At 40.7% G+C, this 21,420-nt stretch overlaps 1 protein-coding gene across 1 annotated transcript in view; it reads left to right on the top strand.

Annotated features, from left to right (window-relative positions):
* trpc5a (transient receptor potential cation channel, subfamily C, member 5a) overlaps positions 1 to 21,420 on the top strand; it is a gene marked incomplete at its 5' end in the record, with an annotated part of 130,521 nt that overhangs the window by 35,407 nt on the left and 73,694 nt on the right. Inside the window, 4 exons of the mRNA XM_082528691.1 lie at positions 2,823 to 2,939; positions 3,076 to 3,138; positions 5,219 to 5,356; positions 5,922 to 6,128. Coding sequence (XP_082384817.1) covers positions 2,823 to 2,939; positions 3,076 to 3,138; positions 5,219 to 5,356; positions 5,922 to 6,128 — 525 coding nt within the window. The remainder of the gene's footprint in view (positions 1 to 2,822; positions 2,940 to 3,075; positions 3,139 to 5,218; positions 5,357 to 5,921; positions 6,129 to 21,420) is intronic.

The following is a 21,420-nucleotide window of genomic DNA, read 5'->3' as shown; positions in this document are numbered from 1 at the left end:
CGTTGTAGCAGATAAAGATAAACATTTCCTCTGAACATAATCCAGCCAGCAATAAATCGGGGGAAAATTCTGTTATTTGCCGTTTCTGTATTTGCATGTGTCCTTGCTTATATTTACTTGTTTGTGTATTCTCGGTCTGTCTCTTTAATTTTTATTTGGGGCCCAGCCCGTGGCAGCTGTTCTCACACTCCTTATAACGGCAGGAAAAAAAGAGGGATTAGAAAAAGAGAGAGCGATCGGATGAAGAAAATAGGGTTGTGGCAGGTGAGAGGAGGAAGAGACAACGATAGAGAGAGATGAGGGGAGTAACCTGATGGAAAGGAGGGGGTTAGATGAAGGGAAAACAAGGAAATGAGAGAGATGCAAGAAGCTGGAGGGGGGGGGAGAAAATAGAATGTGGAAAGGGGAGGCGAGGAGAAGATGAGGCAGCAGAAAAGATGGAGACAGAAAGATTGGAAGGGTGAGGAGAAGCACTCTCCGTCATTCTCCCTCTGAGACATGAAAGAGTCCACACGTGTACCCTCCTTCCTCAGCCCCCCCTCCTCTCTCTTCTTCAGATGTCTGGGAGTACATGTGTGTGTGCTTTTCTTTGACATACCAGCACCCTGTCAGCCTCATTCTTAACTTTTACTTTAGGGTCCTGGTTTCAGCATAAGACAGCCTTCAACTTTATATAATATACCATCAATTGATCACGAATGTCTCCTTCACTGTTAGTAGTGGATTAAGATACCCTTTTAAATAAATTTTAGCTTTTATTTTTAATGAGATCTCTACACTCATTTTCAACATTGATCGCTCTTATGTTCCATGTTCTGTTGGTCGTTTCAGCAAAGCTCAAGCTTGTTGACATTTGGCTAGTTGAGTGTCTGGAGCAATATTTGTTTTCTAAACCATTAATCCTATTCTGTGCCATTTACAATTGGAAATTACCAAAAGACTAAAGAGTCCACACAACAGTACGCATTATTCAGCTTGTTTGCAGTGCTTCCCCTGCTAGACTGGTGTAGCACTGCATGCCATCTATGTGCAGAGAGCTCTGTTGTTGATGGAGACGGTGTACAAAGAATGTGGTCTTGATCTTTGAAGGGTTTTCTTTTTTTCACACCTCTCCTGTTCCTGGAATATTGCACTTGGCAGATGCCTATGTCATCCACTTCCAGAGACACACAGTTGGGATTTTGGAGGTCTAGACTAGAGCACGACTGCAGTGGGTAAACACCCCTCAACTGGCTCAAGTGTGCACATACTTGGGACCTTAAACTACACTTTACTCCCTTTATAAACCACCACCAGCCTATGGAAACTGCACTTGTGGTTAAATACCTGGGACTCCTGATCTGAAGGAAAATGAAGAAGCCTTCTGTGTGAGTTTGAGTTGCCTTTAACTCAGGTCAACTATGACCTGGATGACAAGGACCCAATAATATAGCAGTACACAGACACTCTGATGTACTTACCCTCTTTTTCACTCAGCAGCAGGGCCTGTACCTTGTCTTTCTACATTGGCCAGATGTGGTTTGTGTTGTACTGTAAATGGAGTTTTACACACATCTTTGTGTTGTGGTAGTTTCTCAAAGAAGTTTTAATTTCTAGCATGCTTCAACAAAACTTTGAAGAGATTTTAAAGAATTGTTATTTTTGAAGAGAGTCTATTAAAATATGCTCAAGAAAATCTACCATCCACGTTTCTATTGATACATATTTTTTAAGTTTATTGTTATAGCAGTTATCTTTCTACAGAGGTTAGTGCAGAACAATTAATAAAACACGCAGTAATAAATATAACATCAAATTACTTGGAAAATGCAATTGATGGCAAATACTGCACATTTGTGTTGCGTCTTAAAAATGATTTGTGACCACTCAACTCCATATTGACGTTTAAAGCTGCAGATTACAAATTTGATGGCAGTGCACTCCCAGCTGTTTTGGGTGTTTTGAAGATCCCAGCATTTTGTTTGAAGACGATGTGATCTCCGCCTCAAAAACAATCTTCCAAGCTCTGCTACATATGGCTGGCACTCTTGTTGTTGTCTTTGTGAGGTTGCCAGGCAGAGATTCCAGAAAGTTCCTGCTCTGGGCCAAGAAACAGTCTGGCACACAGCCCCCTGATATAACTGACTGTAAAGCTACAAGTGGTCGTGTTTACATTTTGTACAGATTATATGAAGCAGATGTAACGTGTCCGTTATGGGCTGGACTAACCTAGTGATCGATAGCATCATAGACTGAAGACGTGGCACTAGTCTAGAAAACTGTATCCTCTTAGTTAAGGCGTCTTGTTAACATGCGTCTGCATTTCTTTTTCTTTATTTATATGCAGCCGTTACATTCTTGTTTTTCTCTCTCCATCTCTCCTTTGTCTTCCTGTAATGACAGACCTCCTGGTATTCACGTGGCAAACAAACAATCTTCCACTCCCCTCTTCTCTCCCAGGTACAGCTGGTGTTCAGAGCTGCATCCATGAGGGATAAAATGAGTTTTGGAGAGGATGTGGCTTTAAATAATATACCTCTGCAGAGTTGTCAAGCAGGAAATTTCTTTTTATCAAATATATTACACTAATTTAATTTGTTTTAATCTGATTCAAGAGTGTTTGATTGGATTCATCATTTGCTTAATTTGTCTTTCACTTCCAGTTTTCCCCCTATGTAACAGTGTCACATGTGGAGCTGAATCAAAGCTTTTTAATTGGACAATAAAAGTGTTTCTTAGTCATTTTTTCCTGTTTAACTGGCGGTTGGCAGTAGGCTTTTTACCCAAATATTAAAAGGTAGATAACAGCCAGTTTAAGAGGTTTTTACTTTGTTCTCCTACAGGTTCCTTCTCTGATGATGGACAGCCAGTTTTCAGAGTTCACCCCAGATATAACTCCCATCATGCTTGCTGCTCATACAAACAACTATGAGATTATCAAGCTGCTTGTCCAGCGGAAGGTAATGGTTGTTTTACGCACAAGTTATCAACATAATGAGTAGTAAGCTCTTTTTTTGTCTGTCTTGATGGTCAATGAATAAAGCGAGATCTTTATTTTATCAGTGATTTGTTGTTTGATGTTTTTGCTCTGTGTAGGTCACCATACCCAGACCACATCAGATACGATGCGACTGTGTTGAGTGTGTATCCAGCTCAGAGGTAAGGGATTTTCGTTCTTTAGTGCTGCATCTTTTGCATTGCTTGCATTGTGTTTGGTTTGCTAAACATTTATATTTGAATATATTGAAATTGCTTTTACAAACTTTAACTTCCAGCATGAACCCTAGATTAGACATCAGAAATTTCCAACATCATTTCAACTTTTTGAACTCGCCCACATTTAATTTTCTTACTTTATACTTTGCAACAATATGAAAGATGAATGAGCATGCTTTAGTGATATAACCAGGCTCTGAGCCTTACATTTGAAGACTTAAACATTTTTATGAAGGTCATGGTACAAAACTGCTTTATAGTAAATTCTTGAAATCTTGTTTAATCATTTCAGGCCTGAGAGCAGCAAATAGGTTTAGTAAATTTCCCTCAGATCCAATGTAAAAATAGACTTGTCTTCTATTTATGCTTTCCATACAAGGCACCACCAACTCTATTACACAGGAATACTGTAGATCTCAGCTTTGTTATATAAATTGAAAAGGTGCAGTCTGCAACTTTAAACCGAATTTACCCCAGCTCCACCATAATGATGATGATGATGATAATTAGGGATGGGTATCGTTTAGGTTTTATCCGATACCGGTGCCAAATCGGTACTTTTGAAACGGTGCCGGTGCTCAAACCGGTGCTTAAACCGGTGCTTAAAGAATGGAGAACACAAAATTGGTCCAAAAACCTCTCATGTTCAGCTGTTTTTTGTAAAAATATAACAATGTTAGCCTTTTCTGCAGCTATGGGGCATATATGGTATCACTCTTGGCTGGAAGCAGTGCTTAAACAATGGAAAAAAACACAAACTTTGTCCTAAACCTCTCATGTTCAGCTGTTTCCCACTTTTTCTTTGGTCATTTTAGCCTTTTTAGCCAGGGTGAAGGGAGTATCTGCCATCAAACAAGAAGACAGCAGCATGTAGCTATGATGATGTTTGCTAGTTCACCTTACATGCATTAATGTAATAACGTGGTTAGCCTACTCAACGTAAATTAGCTACTCACGCAGAGAAGAACGGCTGCTGCCACCATCATCCGTCATCATTTCTGCTACACTGGCAGGACTAGGGGCCAGGACTCTCCTCTTCCTGTTTTTGGGGGATGTTGCATAACAGGCAACCCACCCGCAGTAGATGTGCTCGGTGTGAGGTCTCGCAGCAAGCTATCAAATACGGCGCATTTCTGGGCTTTTAAAAAAAACGCTATGCGTCGCCAGGTGTTTCATCGGATTCTTGGTGTTACCTCCTTTGACAGTATCACAGTATCAGCTTAAAGCACTTGTTGCTGCTGAGTTTGCATATTTTGCTGTGAAGTACAGCCAGACTTTTGACCGCTTCGCCTTGAACATTTTTAATCTGTAGCTCTGCTCTAACAGAACGTACGTACCTGGCCCCGCCTACTATCCTCGGAAACGTAAAATGATTGGCTAGAATCTAAAGTGTATCACAGCTCAGGAAAAAAAAGCACCGAAATAAAGCACCGAAATGTGCGGTGCTTTTCGGTCTGGTTACTACCGTTTATGTCAGAACGCACCGGACACCGGTACCCATCCCTAATGATAATGATAAAAATAATGTCCGTTAAGCTGCTTTGCTGCTCTTATTTTTTTTTAGTCTTGCCCAGGGAATGAAATGAAAAGAACTTTGTTCAAACAGACAATAAGTCATTAAAGCATTAGGCAATATTTCTCTATTAATCTATATTTACAATGAACACTAAACGTTAACAGACTGTTCATAGTCTAGACACACCACACCATAGTCACTCATACAAACTGGTTAAACGAGTGTTATCACACTGCTGGTGCAAAATCTGAAGACAAAACTGAAAAACTAAAGTTCACCATCTTGTTCTGTCTGTGATAGATGCTACCCTATGACATAGTTGGCCTGCAGTTAAAACACTTGAACCATGCATGTTGAACATCCACTCTGGGAACGTTAGATGGCCAGTGTGTTAGTTTTTGTTATACCGATTGAAACTGTTTCTCAATGTTAACGGTGCCTTCTGCAAGTCTCGTAGTTAATGTAAATCTTAAAGGAGGGGTAAAAACCTTTCCTGATTCTTTGTAGGTCGACAGCCTTCGACACTCACGGTCTAGACTCAACATCTACAAGGCTTTGGCCTCACCATCTCTCATTGCGTTGTCCAGTGAAGATCCCATCCTCACTGCCTTCAGACTGGGCTGGGAACTCAAAGAACTCAGCAAGGTATGGATGTTGATGTCATGTTTGTTGACCAAAAGAAGAAACTTAACAAAACTCCTTCTCTTCATACATAGCCCATTACTTTTCTAAACAGCCAAGGTACAGATGTACTGGAGGAAAGCAACCTCCTAAAACTTGATGGGATGTTAAATTAACTGTGGAAGGAGTAGCATTCAGCATCATCTTCCTCTTACTCATTTGCCTCAAGTATTTCTTTCACTTATGCTGTCAAGAGTGACTAGTCTCCCCCTGCCTCACATTTTTTCTAGTATTTATCGTCTCAAAAGTAACAGCAAAAAGACTCTCACCATACCTTACTATAATCCCTGCAGTCTTTTCTCGGGTAACAAGAACAGACACACTTCTTCTCCAATACTGAGTCTCTATGATGCAGACTTCAGAATGGTTTATGTCAAATAATACTTTCATTTTTGGGGTCCACAAGGAGATTGTGATGCTGTTAAGCTATTCCAACACCAGATGGAAATCTAAAACTGAGGAAATCAAAGAGCCATCACATGTTTCCCATTAATCCTACAGCTTTAATCTTACTCCACCCTTATTTCAGGTGGAGAATGAGTTTCGTCAGGAGTATGAGGAACTGTCTCAGCAGTGCAAGCGTTTCGCCAAGGACCTCCTGGATCAGGCCAGGAGTTCTAGAGAACTTGAGACCATCCTGAACCACAGAGACAACGACCAGAGTGAGGAACTAGACCCTAGACAGTGCCATGATCTGGCCAAGCTCAAACTCGCCATCAAGTACCACCAAAAAGAGGTAGGGACTCGGCTTGGATAGGAACTCCTATTAAAGAATCTTTCAGACCACTCCTCATCAAATCACTCTGTTTCTTATGAATAAAACAGTCTGTGTGAATGTCCAAGATGCTTTATATATGACCATCACAGTCAAGGTAGCATGTCTTTTTCATATTTGCTATACTTTTACCCAATGTGAGCAGAGTGACCATCAGCTGGCTGAATAAGCACTTTGGTCCTAAAGTTAAACATAACATTACAACCCAACGGTAAAGTCAAAGATTTGCTTTGTGAATAATGAAGTAAAGGTGTCCGGAGCCACAAATTAAGTTCAACTCCCTTATAAAGTTTACCCTGTCCGGCCACACATTCATGTTGATATATGTGAGCTCCTGCCTTGGAAGCTGTTGGCTATTTCGGCTGTTACAGGGAGACAAAAAAGAGTGATTACAAACAGTGCAGGCTTTGCTCTGCTTTCTACAGGGAGTGCAGAATTATTAGGCAAGTTGTATTTTTGAGGAATAATTTTATTATTGAACAACAACCATGTTCTCAATGAACCCAAAAAACTCATTAATATCAAAGCTGAATGTTTGTGGAAGTAGTTTTTAGTTTGTTTTTAGTTTTAGCTATTTTAGGGGGATATCTGTGTGTGCAGGTGACTATTACTGTGCATAATTATTAGGCAACTTAACAAAAAACAAATATATACCCATTTCAATTATTTATTTTTACCAGTGAAACCAATATAACATCTCCACATTCACAAATATACATTTCTGACATTCAAAAACAAAACAAAAACAAATCAGCGACCAATATAGCCACCTTTCTTTGCAAGGGCACTCAAAAGCCTGCCATCCATGGATTCTGTCAGTGTTTTGATCTGTTCACCATCAACATTGCGTGCAGCAGCAACCACAGCCTCCCAGACACTGTTCAGAGAGGTGTACTGTTTCCCTCCTTGTAAATCTCACATTTGATGATGGACCACAGGTTCTCAATGGGGTTCAGATCAGGTGAACAAGGTGGCCATGTCATTAGTTTTTCTTCTTTTATACCCTTTCTTGCCAGCCACGCTGTGGAGTACTTGGACACGTGTGATGGAGCATTGTCCTGCATAAAAATCATGTTTTTCTTGAAGGATGCAGACTTCTTCCTGTACCACTGCTTGAAGAAGGTGTCTTCCAGAAACTGGCAGTAGGACTGGGAGTTGAGCTTGACTCCATCCTCAACCCGAAAAGGCCCCACAAGCTCATCTTTGATGATACCAGCCCAAACCAGTACTCCACCTCCACCTTGCTGGCGTCTGAGTCGGACTGGAGCTCTCTGCCCTTTACCAATCCAGCCACGGGCCCATCCATCTGGCCCATCAAGACTCACTTTCATTTCATCAGTCCATAAAATCTTAGAAAAACCAGTCTTGAGATATTTCTTGGCCCAGTCTTGACGTTTCAGCTTGTGTGTCTTGTTCAGTGGTGGTCGTCTTTCAGCCTTTCTTACCTTGGCCATGTCTCTGAGTATTGCACACCTTGTGCTTTTGGGCACTCCAGTGATGTTGCAGCTCTGAAATATGGCCAAACTGGTGGCAAGTGGCATCTTGGCAGCTGCACGCTTGACTTTTCTCAGTTCATGGGCAGTTATTTTGCGCCTTGGTTTTTCCACACGCTTCTTGCGACCCTGTTGACTATTTTGAATGAAACGCTTGATTGTTCGATGATCACGTTTCAGAAGCTTTGCAATTTTGAGACTGCTGCATCCCTCTGCAAGATATCTCACTATTTTTGACTTTTCTGAGCCTGTCAAGTCCTTCTTTTGACCCATTTTGCCAAAGGAAAGGACGTTGCCTAATAATTATGCACACCTGATATAGGGTGTTGATGTCATTAGACCACACCCCTTCTCATTACAGAGATGCACATCACCTAATATGCTTAATTGGTAGTAGGCTCTCGAGCCTATACAGCTTGGAGTAAGACAACATGCATGAAGAGGATGATGTGGACAAAATACTCATTTGCCTAATAATTCTGCACTCCCTGTATTTCACTTTGTGTGTGTATATAAGTGGAGTAAAACAAGTGACAATAAGAAAGCAGAGCAGAGGAGAGAGGGATTAAGATAACTTTAATCTTAGATGTCAGAAGGCCTGGCAAAAAAAATCTGTCTCCATTAAAAGCAAAGAGAGAAGCTGACAGTGTCATAGTCATTTTACAAACCTGGAGCGGTTCAGTGGTTGTTCATGGGTTCTTTTGTTGTTGTTGGCTGGGAGCTGTGTCCAATCAGCTTGTTTTGGTCTAAGATGCTGGTGGTCTAGTGTCATATTCAGTTATTCTCAATGATTGTAGCACCTTTAACATGCAGCGGGGTTTGACCACATACACTATGATTTATAAACCCACACACCAGCACAAAACATTCTACATTTATATTGGTCTTTGCCAGATGAAAACTCTCCAATCTTAGTCACATTCATAATTGAAGGTTTCTAGGTTAAACTATTAGTGTATTTCTATGCATATGATGCCCATTCTAATGTATTTAATGAGATCAGTAGGTTTTATATAAATATATTAAATTAAAATTTTGTTTGTCACATACTCAGTATAACATGTAGTGAAATGTTTGTGTCCAAGCTGCGGACAGGCTGCAGATGTAGCTGCGCCATTCCAGGGCTTAGTTTTAGCATGGGGCAGGGGGTCTAGTCAGGACCATTACTGGATACCGAGTGGGAATCAAACTTGCGACTCCTGCTCTGTTTTTAAAAAAACAAACAAAATAGAACACCTCCTGTAATGTTGTTGAGGAATTGGTGGACCTAATAGTTCACTATATAGGGGTTTGTCAAAGGAGATGAGGATGCTAGCCGATGTACACTGTAGAAGCAAAAATCTAGGGAGGAACAGAGGGTGAAGGCTGGTGAGCGGTTGAGGTGCAGGGTTAAATAAAAGAGGGAGGATGAAAGGGACAGGGAGGGAAAGTGAGATAATGAGCTGGAACAAGAGTGAGTAGATACAAAGCCAGCAAACAAATGAGAGATTTAATGGGACAGAAAGTGAGGGGAAAAAATGGAGAGCTAGAGGGATCAAACGAGTGCATGAGCGAGAAAGAGATGGAGATTTGATGGGATAGAGTTAGAGAACAAAACAGAGTTTTGGAAAACCCCAAGGCAGTCTGTGTCTCTTCCCGTCCATCCACATGTCTGTTTCCTACACTTTCTAACTTTCTGGAACAGAGGGATACTGCCAGACAGATGAAAGCAGAAGTGAAAGGCCAGAACAAGGGGAGGAGAGGAGGGGTGTCAAGGAAGATACGTAGATGGACTGGGGGAGACGTAAGAGCAGGAAAATGAAATGCTTTATCTCTCTTGAGTGCAAGAGGTGACAAAGGTAAAGATCTGAAGAGAGGCTATAGACACGCTGAGTGCCAGACAGAGGGATGGCATTTCTCCCTCCCTGGGGAAGGAAGATCAAACAGGTTAAGGTGAGAAGCTTTAAGGAGTATGCACCAAATCAGAATTTTCTGCTTTAATCTTTAGCACAAGCCCTACTAATTAAACATTAAATGCTTTTGTGTTGTTTAATGTAGAGAAAATTTAAAAGCACAGAAAAAAATCATACCCTAAAGTAATCTTCAAAATGTTCAAAACTGTCTTACAGTTAAAGGTTATAGACATTCCTGCAAGCAGAGCTGAACATCTGAACATCTAGTGAAGTTTGCAATATCCACAATAAAGTGACAGTTTTCATGCTAAACATGGTAACCATTATACTGTTTAATAGTTTTATGTGATATCATGTCGGAATCATTTGTACATGCTAACTTGTAAGTGAAACTTTTAATATGCATATATGACATGCTAATAGGCTAACATGCCTAACAATGGTGTATGCTACCCTGCAGCTGACATGCTAATAAAGCATGCTGAATGATACATTAAACATTAGCTGAATAAGATTTTTTTTAAACTTTGTGATTGCTTACTAATGTTCTTGTACTTGTTATATGCATATTTAAAATTTGAATGCTACCTTTGTATCAGTCATTATGCTGACTATGCTAATGATAACCCACTACAAACAAACTTGCTGAAACAGGCAAACTTGTGATTCAAATCTGTAAAGAAAGGTGTTGAGGAAGTGTTTGAGCACTATATGTTTATTTATGCTGCTTTTGGTACTTGGTACCACTCAAAACCACACCAAAAAAGACAAAAAGACTGGGGTTCAATCCCCAGACAGAAAACAAAGTTGGTGTGCCCACTTTTGGATGACAGATGTGTGTAGGCTTTTCAAGTGTTGTAGTAGTAGTTTGAGGTATAAATAGACATGGAGAGCAGGAAAAGTGAATGACTTTTTCACCTTTGAAGGTGTGTTGGTGCTGCAAAAGATTAACGGGAATGGGGGATATTAAAAAAGAGAAGATGAGTGGGGGGCTTGAAGTGCTTTTCCAGGGCAAAGGATTTAAGAGGATGGAGGCAGGAGCTATTTTGCCTTGGCAGGCGTGGTGACATGGAGATTTAGGAGGGCACTTTATGTCTCTGGTATGGTGGGAAGAAGTGAAGTAAAGAGAGAACGTGAAGGGGAGTTGGAGTTATGGAGGGTGTCTTTCCTGAGTAGTTATAGTGGAAAAACACTGATGTGAATGGGACATAGGGAAGAGATGAAAACTGCTTAGTTGTCCTTGTGTATTAGTGACAGAGGAGATAATATAATGCAAGCCTGCTAAGAAATTATCATATAAATTGATGGAGCCATAAAAAAAAAAGCTTTAGAGAATCCATTGTGCAGCTAAAACAACTTCTATGCTATGCGAGTCTATGCTTCGACTCTGCATAGAGCTCTGTGACTACTTTCTTTTTGGTATGACTCTATCAGCCAATACTGAATGTGTCTTGAATTTGTTTTTAACATCTTTTCAAACGCAGACAATAAGTGCTGTGATCATGGCGGTAATTTCGAAGGGCTTTTCTGTTTGTCTGACAGGGGACATAAATGTATTTGATGGCTTTTGGGAGGAACTGTCTGAGTCTGTTTGTTGCAAACAAACATAGTTGGATCAATGGGACTGCATACTTATCAAACAAATCAGACAAGCATGAATCATTTGCATCTAGCTTTATAACATTATTACACTCGCTTAGTACAAGTAAAGCCTGGTGTAGGCTTTTAATATTTCTTGTAGCCATAGTGGAGCTATATGGTAATTGTACTAGTTTAAATACTGAACGACAGCAATTTCAAGAGTTTAAATAATAAAACCTAAAAGCTCACTCGGGAAACCAATTGAAATTAAACTGAAAAAACCCCATTTAATTCAAAATGGAAACGTGGAGAAAAAAAAGCATCATAACTATTTTAATTTTTATACTTTGTCGATGAATCAAGGAAAACCCAAAATGACTGTTTTTGTTTAATGAGGCAGTGGAAGCCTCATTAAGAAGAAATAGAAATGTCGCTACTTAATACAGCTTTTGATACACAGTGGGGATTTAGCTAAGTAAATACATTATGGGAGCTAGCTTTATGGGCAGTTTGCACAATTGAAACATGTTCACTGTTCATCAGTTTCCAACTTGTGACAATAATACACTAATTTAAAAAAAAAAATCTGTCATGCTTCCATGCAGTGCAACTCACATTAAATCAGAGGAAACTGACTAACGGTCTGCCTTCCTGCTGTTTGCTGGTGCTGGAGTGGGCTGACACCTACTACACCTTGCTGGGAGGTATAATTGGCTGCAGCGCTGGCAGAGTAGTCCTTTGAGCGAGACTCTTACAGAAAGCAGAAAGTCGTATTTTTCAAAACATCCCATGGCATTCTGGAGACTGCGCGAGTGACACTTGGCTCTTAAAATAAGACATCTTCAGATGTAGACTGAGGGGAGAGAGGGAGGAATGGAAGAGTGCGAGTGAGAAGATGTAAGAAGTAAAGCAACTGAGAGGGAAGGAGGAAGAGAGAGAATTGTCAGTGCTTAATAAGACATTCTGAAATGGATGAGAAGCAAAAGGAGATGAACAGGACGAGAAGGGTTTGCTGAGAAAAAGATGAAGTGGAGCTGCTGCAGAAAATATGCATGTCTTCAAAAAGCTGCGACTGAGGCAGACAGTTCATGGCTGGGTCAAAAGAGATGCCAGCTGAGATATGCATGTCCTTTAAGTGGGTAATAATACATCCTTCAGGCCTCTGAAGGATGCAGCCCCTGATTTGAGACACGGCCAAAGATTGAGCTATCTGCCTTCAGTAAGAGGAGGTATATTTGGAGAAGTAAAGGTTAACCTTTCCATCGTAAACCACTGCACTAATTGTTAAGCATTGCGGTGGTAGCATCAGGCTCAAGGTGCAAGCAAACATTTAACCAATACTTCTGACCATGCACGGATTGGAGAAAATCCAAAAACGGTTCAAAGAAATTGAAAGTCCAAAATTACTGCATGATGAATGGATGTAAGGGTTAAACACAACTCTTTTGATTTTGATCTTACTACAGTAAATTACATTATCTTGTCTTATTTATGTCTTTTGGTAAACACAAACATAGCATAGTTATCACGTAATATAATACTGACTGAATTATTCAAATCAAGCAGTACCTGTTTAAAATAAGCAACAACTATATTGCAACGAACTACTGTTTCCTTAACATCACACGTTTCATGTTAAAATCTCTGTATCTGACAGCTGGTGGTGTGACAGCTGTGCCAAAATCGGGGTCACTCTGTTTCTCTGGTGGTGGAGAACAACAACCACCTGTTATCTACTCTTGGCGTGTTAAGTGGTGTACAGGAAGAAAATCCAGGAACACTGCCCCAGGTTGATCCTCTCTCCCTGGAGTCTGCACTAAGTTGAATGCTCAGCTGAAGACCCAGCTCGTGCGCTTTCAGTTAGAGAATGAAGAACAGGATAGAAAGACTTTCATCTCTGGAGGGAGTTTGAATTGGAAATGTTTGGAGTCAGACACTACAACGGTTTGTTTCCATTCCTGCAGCTGCTGTTGTTGTATTGGTATTGGTGGAAAAGTAGGTTGCTTCCAAGTTTCTCTACAGTAAGGCTGAAACTTTGATGGATTTGAGTCCATTTATTGCGTTGACATTTGGTTTTAACATACATTATGGTTGATCAGATCACAAGTGGACAGTCTTAAATATAGGGAATTACATCATTAGTGCTCAACTACTCTGTACATATATACCCTTGAAACACACTGGTGTACTGGGATGTTAAAGCTTTTAGCACAAGTCACAGTAGCAGCAACAAGCTGAACACGAGCGGTCATCTGAAGCCCTTGGGGGCACACCAGAGTAACTGGTGTGAATGGCAATGTTTTAGCAGTCTGTGTCCATTAAAAGCAAGCGTTAGCAGGTTCTGGCTTCACTAGGAATCCTGGCATGTCTAATATTTGATTTGGAGCAAAGTAGAGCTGGAAAGTGACCGAGCTGTCTTAGGGTGGGAGACAGGGTACAGCCTGGACAGTTTGCGTCCATCACCGAGCATAGGATTTGGCTTTTAGACCTTTATTAATTAGGACAGTGTATTGAGTCTGTTATAGGGCAGATTTAGGACTGATAAGAACTTAAATTTTCACGTGATCTGCTAGCTACAGATCAGCTATAAGAAATTTAAACCACATACAAAATGTTTCCCTTTTACTGTTTATATTATACTAAAGTTCTTGGAGTTCCTCTTGTAGTGTAGTCATAGGCACTCTGTTTTTTTTTCTTTCTTCAACTTACCGAAATCCAAGCACGTGTGTTTTTGTGTTTGTGTATGTTGACACAACAAGAATGTGGCAGTATGAAAAACTCTGAAAGTCTGCAGACTACAGATGCCCTGACAAATGGGAATCCCGTCAGTATTGTCACACATAAGTGTTCGTACCAATAAAAGTGAGTGATCTGAAAGAAAGAAGAAGAAGAAGAAGAAGAAGAAAGAAAGTGGAAGATGGACGGAGGAGCAGGAGGACGGCATGCAAGTGAGAAGAGACAGTTGTTAGCAAAGATCAGGCTTTTCTCGAATTTGGTATAAAGTGAGAGACAGAAGAAGGCGGGAGGAAAATTGGAAGCGAAGGAAAGAGAAAAATGGAGTGAGGAAGTTAACAGAATTTAGGAGAAAGAGAAAACGATATTAACAAAAATGTGTTTTTGAATTTTTGTCTGAGAGATGTTAAGAAAGTGGGGAAATATCTAGGTCTGGAAACCAGGGCAGAATGTCGTGATTGGTTAATAAAATGAGGACTTAAGGCAAGTCTAAATGAAATGGGAAGAAAGAGTACGGTTTCTATATTAGTAAATACATAGTTAGTGTCAGTGTTGATTGTTTCCATAATACTTCATAAGTATGCTCACCAGCCATTTCATTAGTTACTTTGCTAGTGGCAGGTTTGACCTACTTTTTGCCTTCAGAACTGCCTTAATTCTTCATGGCAGAAATTCAACAAGGTCCTGGAAACACTCCTCAGAGATTTTGGTCCATATTCACCCCAAAGCATCACACAGTTGTTGCAGATTTGTTGGCTGATATGACTCTGCTGTCCCACCACATCCCAAAGGTGCTCTAATGGATGACGATCTGGTGACTGTGGAGACCATTTAAGTACAGTGAACTTGTCCCTCTGCAACCCTAAATTGGATAAGTGGAAGAGGATGGATGTTTTCAATCATTTCACCTAACCTGTAAGCAGTAAAAATAATTGGGGAGACCATAGAATCCTGGATGATGCCACTTGAAAAACTGGATGGATGTGATTTAAATCATAGTCAGTGTTATTAACTGTGCTAACAGCTGTTTTTTCATAATTGGACATTTTTTCATGGCACTGATGGATTCCTTCAGACAACGTGATGGAAGTCTTCAAAAGTTAAGCTAAGTAATGATGTTTTTACATGCGGGCCTTTGCAGACGAGTACTCACCAGGTTACCTCTACGCTGTCTCCATCCCTTCTTTCTGAGTGTGTGGCAGCCATGACAAACATGCATTACAGCAGACTGAGTCACAAGCAACACCTGTTTACACTGCTTCATTTATCTAATTCACTCCCTTGTTTCATCTCCCACTACTCCCGCTCTCTTCATTCGTCTTCCACCTTCTACTCTCCCTCGTTCACCATCTTTTTCTGATATAAAATCTCTGGCAGCACCTCATTTATCCATTGGTGACTTTCACTTTTGTCATGCTGTTCTTCATCTGGCTCCTGCTGTAAGCGGCCGAGTTATTTAAAAATGGTGCTTCTTGTTATCAGCACCTCTGAATGTAAGTGTGTCAATGCTGGTGCGCTCAGAAGTACGAAACCCAGAGCAGATACTGCTTTCTCCATTAGAACAGCTATGAAGGAAGTCCTTCAGGGGAAAACCACCTAATGTCTGAATTTGGGTCATTTCCAGCTTTATAACTCAAAAGTTTTTTAGTGCTTTTTTTTCTTAAGAATCTTGGAAAGTTTATCAATTTAAATTTGCCCCTAGCTTTGAGCACGTTATGAAAGACGGCAGGGACATGTGGTTAGAAAGGCTGCAGACAGGAACAGTGGCCCCTGGACACCATGACAACAACAGATGTTGACAAACAAACAGATGGTAAATGGTAAATGGCCTGTATTTATATAGCGCTTTTACTAGTCCCTAAGGACCCCAAAGCGCTTTACATATCCAGTCATCCACCCATTCACACACACATTCACACACTGGTGATGCCACATTAGCCTCTCCAGGCGCCCTTTGTGCATGTGTGCACTTGCCTATGGGTGCACTGGCGAGCGAGAGCACGCAGGTGTTTATTTGAGTGCACGCGAGCGCACGGGTGTGGGTTTGGTTTTTTCCTCTCTCTTCTTTCGTGCACACATGCATCTGTGGCACTCTCAGGAGACGGGTGATGAACGCCGTCAGTACACTTACATAAGCTTGCCACATACTGCAACCTCGTTCCCGCCTTCTCGCTCTCCTCCCCTCTCTCTGACAGCAAGAGTAAGGGAGGTGACATCCTCTTTCTTTCTGTCTTACCTGATCTTACAATCTTCATCTTCCTTTACTTTAATCTCTTGCATCTTTCCTTTCATCACTTTTATTCTTGCCACATCGGTTTGCTCCAGACCTCCCTCAGTCGCTCGCTCTCTCATTGTGTTTTCTTTTCATCTCTTTCTCTTAGTCTGTTTCTCTCTGTGGCTAACCTCCTCTTAGCTCCAAGCCTTCTTCCTGTATTCACCATCTATGGTTTGTGTGTGTGTTGCTTATGCATGTGTCGGTGTGTACGTTCTGCATGACAGAGGTCACGGTGTCGCACACTAAGTGCTGCCACACTGTTCCACCAACACCAGGCTTTTAGAGCAAATTATATAATGCTGTGACTCTGTGTGCGTGTTTGTGATACAAAACGTAGCCCTGCACACGCTTTTATTGTCCCTGAATCATACTGTGTTTGCAAAGACTCACATACATCTGCAAGCTCATACTCATGTTTGTATTCATTAAGTAATCATATTGTTTATACAGCAGTTTTTAAAACAGTATTTATGAAATTGTTTGATAGATAAAGTAGGAGAACATATGGGACCCCCAGTAAGGCAAGAAAGGAGATAAAATGAAGGTAAAGTTGAGAAATCAGTGCAATAATGAGAAAAAAGACAGAAAATTGCAAAATGACTGTAGAAATAATAAAGTGGGCATGACATCGATCACAGATTAGGTCTGTAGGAATGTGTTTTAAAAAAGCTTATTAAGAATGAAGCTGCATTTGATGTTGGAAAAATTCATTTTAATTGGAAAATAAATGTGAATCACATGTACATCTGTAGTAAGGCTTTGAAATTAAGCCACAATGTCGTGGTTCACAATGGAGGTGGAACCAAATGTGTGACATCAGAGAGATAAAAATAAAAAAACACTTTGATGTGGACATAATCTGTTATTTACTGGCAAATTTAAACCTTTACAGTGGTGGATACTCTTACTAAAGCTGCTTAACATATGTACAGATAATTGCTGTGAGCCAAAAGTTCAGGTTGTAGATGACTCTCAACACTCCACTTTGGACAGTCTTTTTTTTTTCTACTCTTGGATCTCTATGATGTCACTAAAAATAGATATCACAACCCTGCGGTTCAATACTTCTTATTTGCAAGGAGCAATATCACCTTAAAGGCCTTAAAGCAGGGATGTCAGAGTCCTTTTACAGTGTTGGCCACATATAGCCAGCTCTGATCTTAAGTGGGTTGGACCAAGTCTGTTCAATTTAATTTACGAAGCTCCAAATTACAACTGTCGCCTCAAGGTGTGAAAAGTGAAATCCACCTTTCTGTCAGTGTAAAGAAGTTTGACTTTACATTTAATCCCTGAGAAATGGTAATATAAGAAAGGGAAGTGCATGTTTCGGTTTTTCCACACAATGAAGAAATGCTGCTGTGGTAAATGTTGGAAATCTGTCAGCACGACTCTTTGGACTTATGTTTTAAGAAAGAAAAGAAAAGGTCCTGGCAGCTCAGTGCACAAACTGTCTTATAATAATGAAACAGAAGATTTTATTCATGCACAACCATTTTAGTTTCTTACTGATAAAAAAAAGTGTAAAAACTGAACTTTTCTGTCATTTTGTTGTTTTTCTATTACTCAGTTATTTTGGTGTGGTATGAATCTAGCAAAGCTAGAAAATAGTTAAAAGTCCAAAGTTTATGGTCTTCCTCCCATTTCAAATTGGTTGTGAATCATGCAAATCTACTTTAGTATAGTTATGAGATATTTGGAGGTAGTAAATTAGGGCCACCTTAATGCAGGCTAGAAGTATTTCAGAGGTCACTCAGTGTGTAATCCAAAAACAGCGAAAAAGTCATTCACATTTGTCAAAACATGACAAAGTGTTTAAATAAGGAAGCTTCAGTACAAGGATTTCAAAGACAGTGTGGTTGTGTTTTGCACGCAGTGACTGCACAGTGGTCATCTCTTATTCAGCAGCAGCATGAAGATGGCAGCTACCATAGACATGTGCAAATAGCACAGCTAACAGTCTGCTCTTCTCAGGCAGCTAAACTAAAGTCTTTCTAAAAGCAGGTCTGTCCAATCACCAGCCATCATGGTGATGTGTTTAGGCAGTTACTTTGATGCCTCTGTTTAAATGAAAGGGAAGAGTCATTACATGCCCATGTATGTTGTGTACATTAACTGCGGGCATTCATCGGCTCTCCCGATTGGGTAATGTGCTTGCCGGTTCGGTTAGAAGGGTCGCATCTCCAATCGCATAAACGCGTCTGCACCACAAAGACAATGGAAGCACAAACTCCACTGTGCATAAAGCACAACCTCTCATTGACCTGTTGAGTCTAAACCGAGCTTCACGATGCACGCTCTGAAATAACAATCAGTTGCAGTGTTGTTTGGTGGGAGGGGCTTTTAACACCTGACAGCAGTCTAGCGACCACGACAGCCTGTCTGTGTAACGGGGTTGAGGTGTACGGCAAGTGTGTGCACGTTTGTCCCAGAGCGTGAGAGCACGAGCACACCCTCGTCAGCATTCTCCAGCAAGATCAATGCAAATTACATCTCCAATATACTCCCCATGTTTCTCTGGGATCAATACATGCTGGCTGACACACACACACACACACACACTGACACACACACACACACACACACACACACACACTCATTCTTTGCGTCTCTCTCCGTTTTGCCTTTTTTAACCTTGCATCTCTAAATTCAACTTGCCCTCCATTCCTTGCACTCCCCAATCTCTTCATCACTCCTCCTCCTCCTTCTGTTTGTGCCCTCTTCTTTCCCTCCATTTTCTGTGCCTTGCACATATCTCCTCTTCTTCTTTTTTGCTTTATGTTCTTTTTTTTGCTATTTTGTCTTCTCTTGACTTTATCACCTCTGTTGTTCCATCTGTTCTGTCTCCACTCTCTCTCATTTTCTCCCCCCTCTTCCTTCACATTTTCCCTTTCCTTTTGACTTCTCTCTTGTTTCCTTCTCCCTTTTCCCTTTGTTTTCCCCTTTCTCTTTCTTCTCATCTTTGTTTCTGCACCCTTTTCTTCCATTTTCCACTTCTCCAACCTCTCTCATCACCTCTCTTTTTAGTGGTTTACTCCTCATTTCTTTTCCTTATGCTCTCTTCTCTTCTGTTTGTTTTCCGCTTTCATTTTCACCCCTTCTTCTTTGCCTCCTTTTATCTCCTTTCCGGTTTATTGTTCTTGTCTCTCCTGCTTTTCCTGCTTCTCCTCCTTTCTTTACTTTTTCTCCTTTTTCTTTTTTGTCTTGTTTCTGTCGTACCCTTGAATTTTTCTCCACTTTCTCCTCTTTTCTTGTTGTCTATCATTTTTCTCTCATTTCCTTTCATTCTCTTTATCATCTTTGCTTCTCTGTTGCCTATCTCTCAGCTCCTGTACTCATCGCCGCTTTCCACACCTCTCTATTCCTTGTCCTCTGCGCATCATGCCTTTTCCTCCTCCTTTGTCTTCTGTCCTGTCTTCTCCCTGTAGACGTGGTCGTGGTTATTGATCGAACTTCCAACCTTTCTTCTGATAAAGCGAACAGAAGGAGACAAGGAGATGGGGGTGGGTGGGGGAGACAGGAGTGCATTAAGTTTTGAAGTGTGAGGAGTTGCGTAACAGCAATGTAACGCTGGGTTTCAACTCACTGGTTCCAACTTAATGGGTAAATTGTGCACATACGCACGCACAGACACACACACAGGCTTGCCACAGGCTACCTCATGCTGAGGGCATTTAAATGTCAAATGAATTCTCAGATTGGCTGTTTGACACCTGGGACTTAATGAACTGTGTCCAGCTGGCTGGCAGAGAGGTGTAGGAAAGTGGCGGATACCCTTCACAACACCTTTGCAAAGCATGGCGGGTAGCTGCTGATAAATGAGGGAAAAAAAGTGTGAACGGCTGGAAGAAGAGAGGCAAAACAGAGGAGGGTCGAGTAAAGAGGGTGTGAGGAGATGGAATGAATGTAGAGGTGCAAAGAGAGGAAAAAAAAAGTAGGATTAAAAGTTTAACAAACTAGAAAGGCAGATGGGCATAGGCGCAGATTACAGGTGGGATTCTGGGGGTGTGCGCCCCGCCCCCCTCCCTCCGATATTTAGGAAATGCAGATCAAGAGGCTGTGTGGGAGGCAGAATACATAAGGAGTTTAAATTCATCTATTACTGTTACTGGTGTTCTCAAATCTGTGAAAATCTGCTCAATCGGACATCAAGCGGACTTTGTACTGGGGACACAGGAACTTAATAACGGGTAATATTTGCCTAGAATGCATCAGAAATGTGCTTTGTCACATGCACCTCCATCGAGTAATGTCTACAAATGTTCCAGTCTGCAGTGCATGTGTGGTACCAGCTATAGTGGTGATAGTCCCAGTCGCTGGGATTTAAAGAGAGAAAACAGTTTACTTGCAGAAGAAGCTTTGAGTACTACATGTCCAATAATAAAATAAGGAAAATACAAAATCGACCACAACAACAAATTCGTTTTATTAACAGATGATAGTGTTGGTTGTTGCCAAGCTCCTTGTACGATTGTTTCGTTATTGAGGGAGCCAGCAGTGAAAGAACAAACAGCAATAGGTGTGCGGTTTGGAAAATAGGTTTTTATTTTATCCCCCAGCTCAAAATAAAGAAATCAGAAAATCACAAAACAATCATAAGAATAGGCTTGTAAAAGGTGAAGACTCAAAAAGAAGACGGATAAAAAAAAAGATCAAGTCAGTGAGAACTAACCATTTATACTTGTTAGAAAAGCACAGATGTTCTGGCCCATTTGTTAGGCCAGAACAAATGTATTGATCCCATTTGTTAGGCCTAACTCCAAAGATAGGGCCAATGCAATGTATTTAAAATAATATATCACCCATATTTGAGTGTCTCGTTTCGAATACAGTGTAGTGTGATAACTTGGTTGAAAAAAATTAAGTAAGCCAAAGAAACTAGTGTGATTAGCCAGAAAAAAGTCACTATTACCTGCCAGCTACTTTTAACTCCGCGGGTTAACTAATCTTAGCTTAAAAATTGACTGATACCATAATATACAAGGATATAACTACCATGACATCACCCACTGATTTCTGAATTCCCACTTTGAAGTCTCCAGATTAGTGTTTTGAATGTGACATCGAGAGGTGGCTCTGACTGTGAAGCTAATTGGCCAATGACTTGTCAATCAGGTGTCTTTAGGAAGGAGGATTATTGAGAACATTCAAAGGCTGGTGCTTAGAATGACCAAAAAGTGCAATAAATAGTTTACAATGTTTTATCAGGTACGACCCAAATGAGTGTTTATGACCATAAACTCAGCAGGAAAGTGTTTATTCTACCTTTTGCCATCTTCACA

This window comes from Aulonocara stuartgranti (assembly GCF_965226115.1).
Source record: "Aulonocara stuartgranti genome assembly, chromosome: 3".
In the NCBI taxonomy this organism is placed as follows: domain Eukaryota; kingdom Metazoa; phylum Chordata; class Actinopteri; order Cichliformes; family Cichlidae; genus Aulonocara; species Aulonocara stuartgranti.
This window is presented reverse-complemented; position numbering and strand designations above follow the sequence as displayed.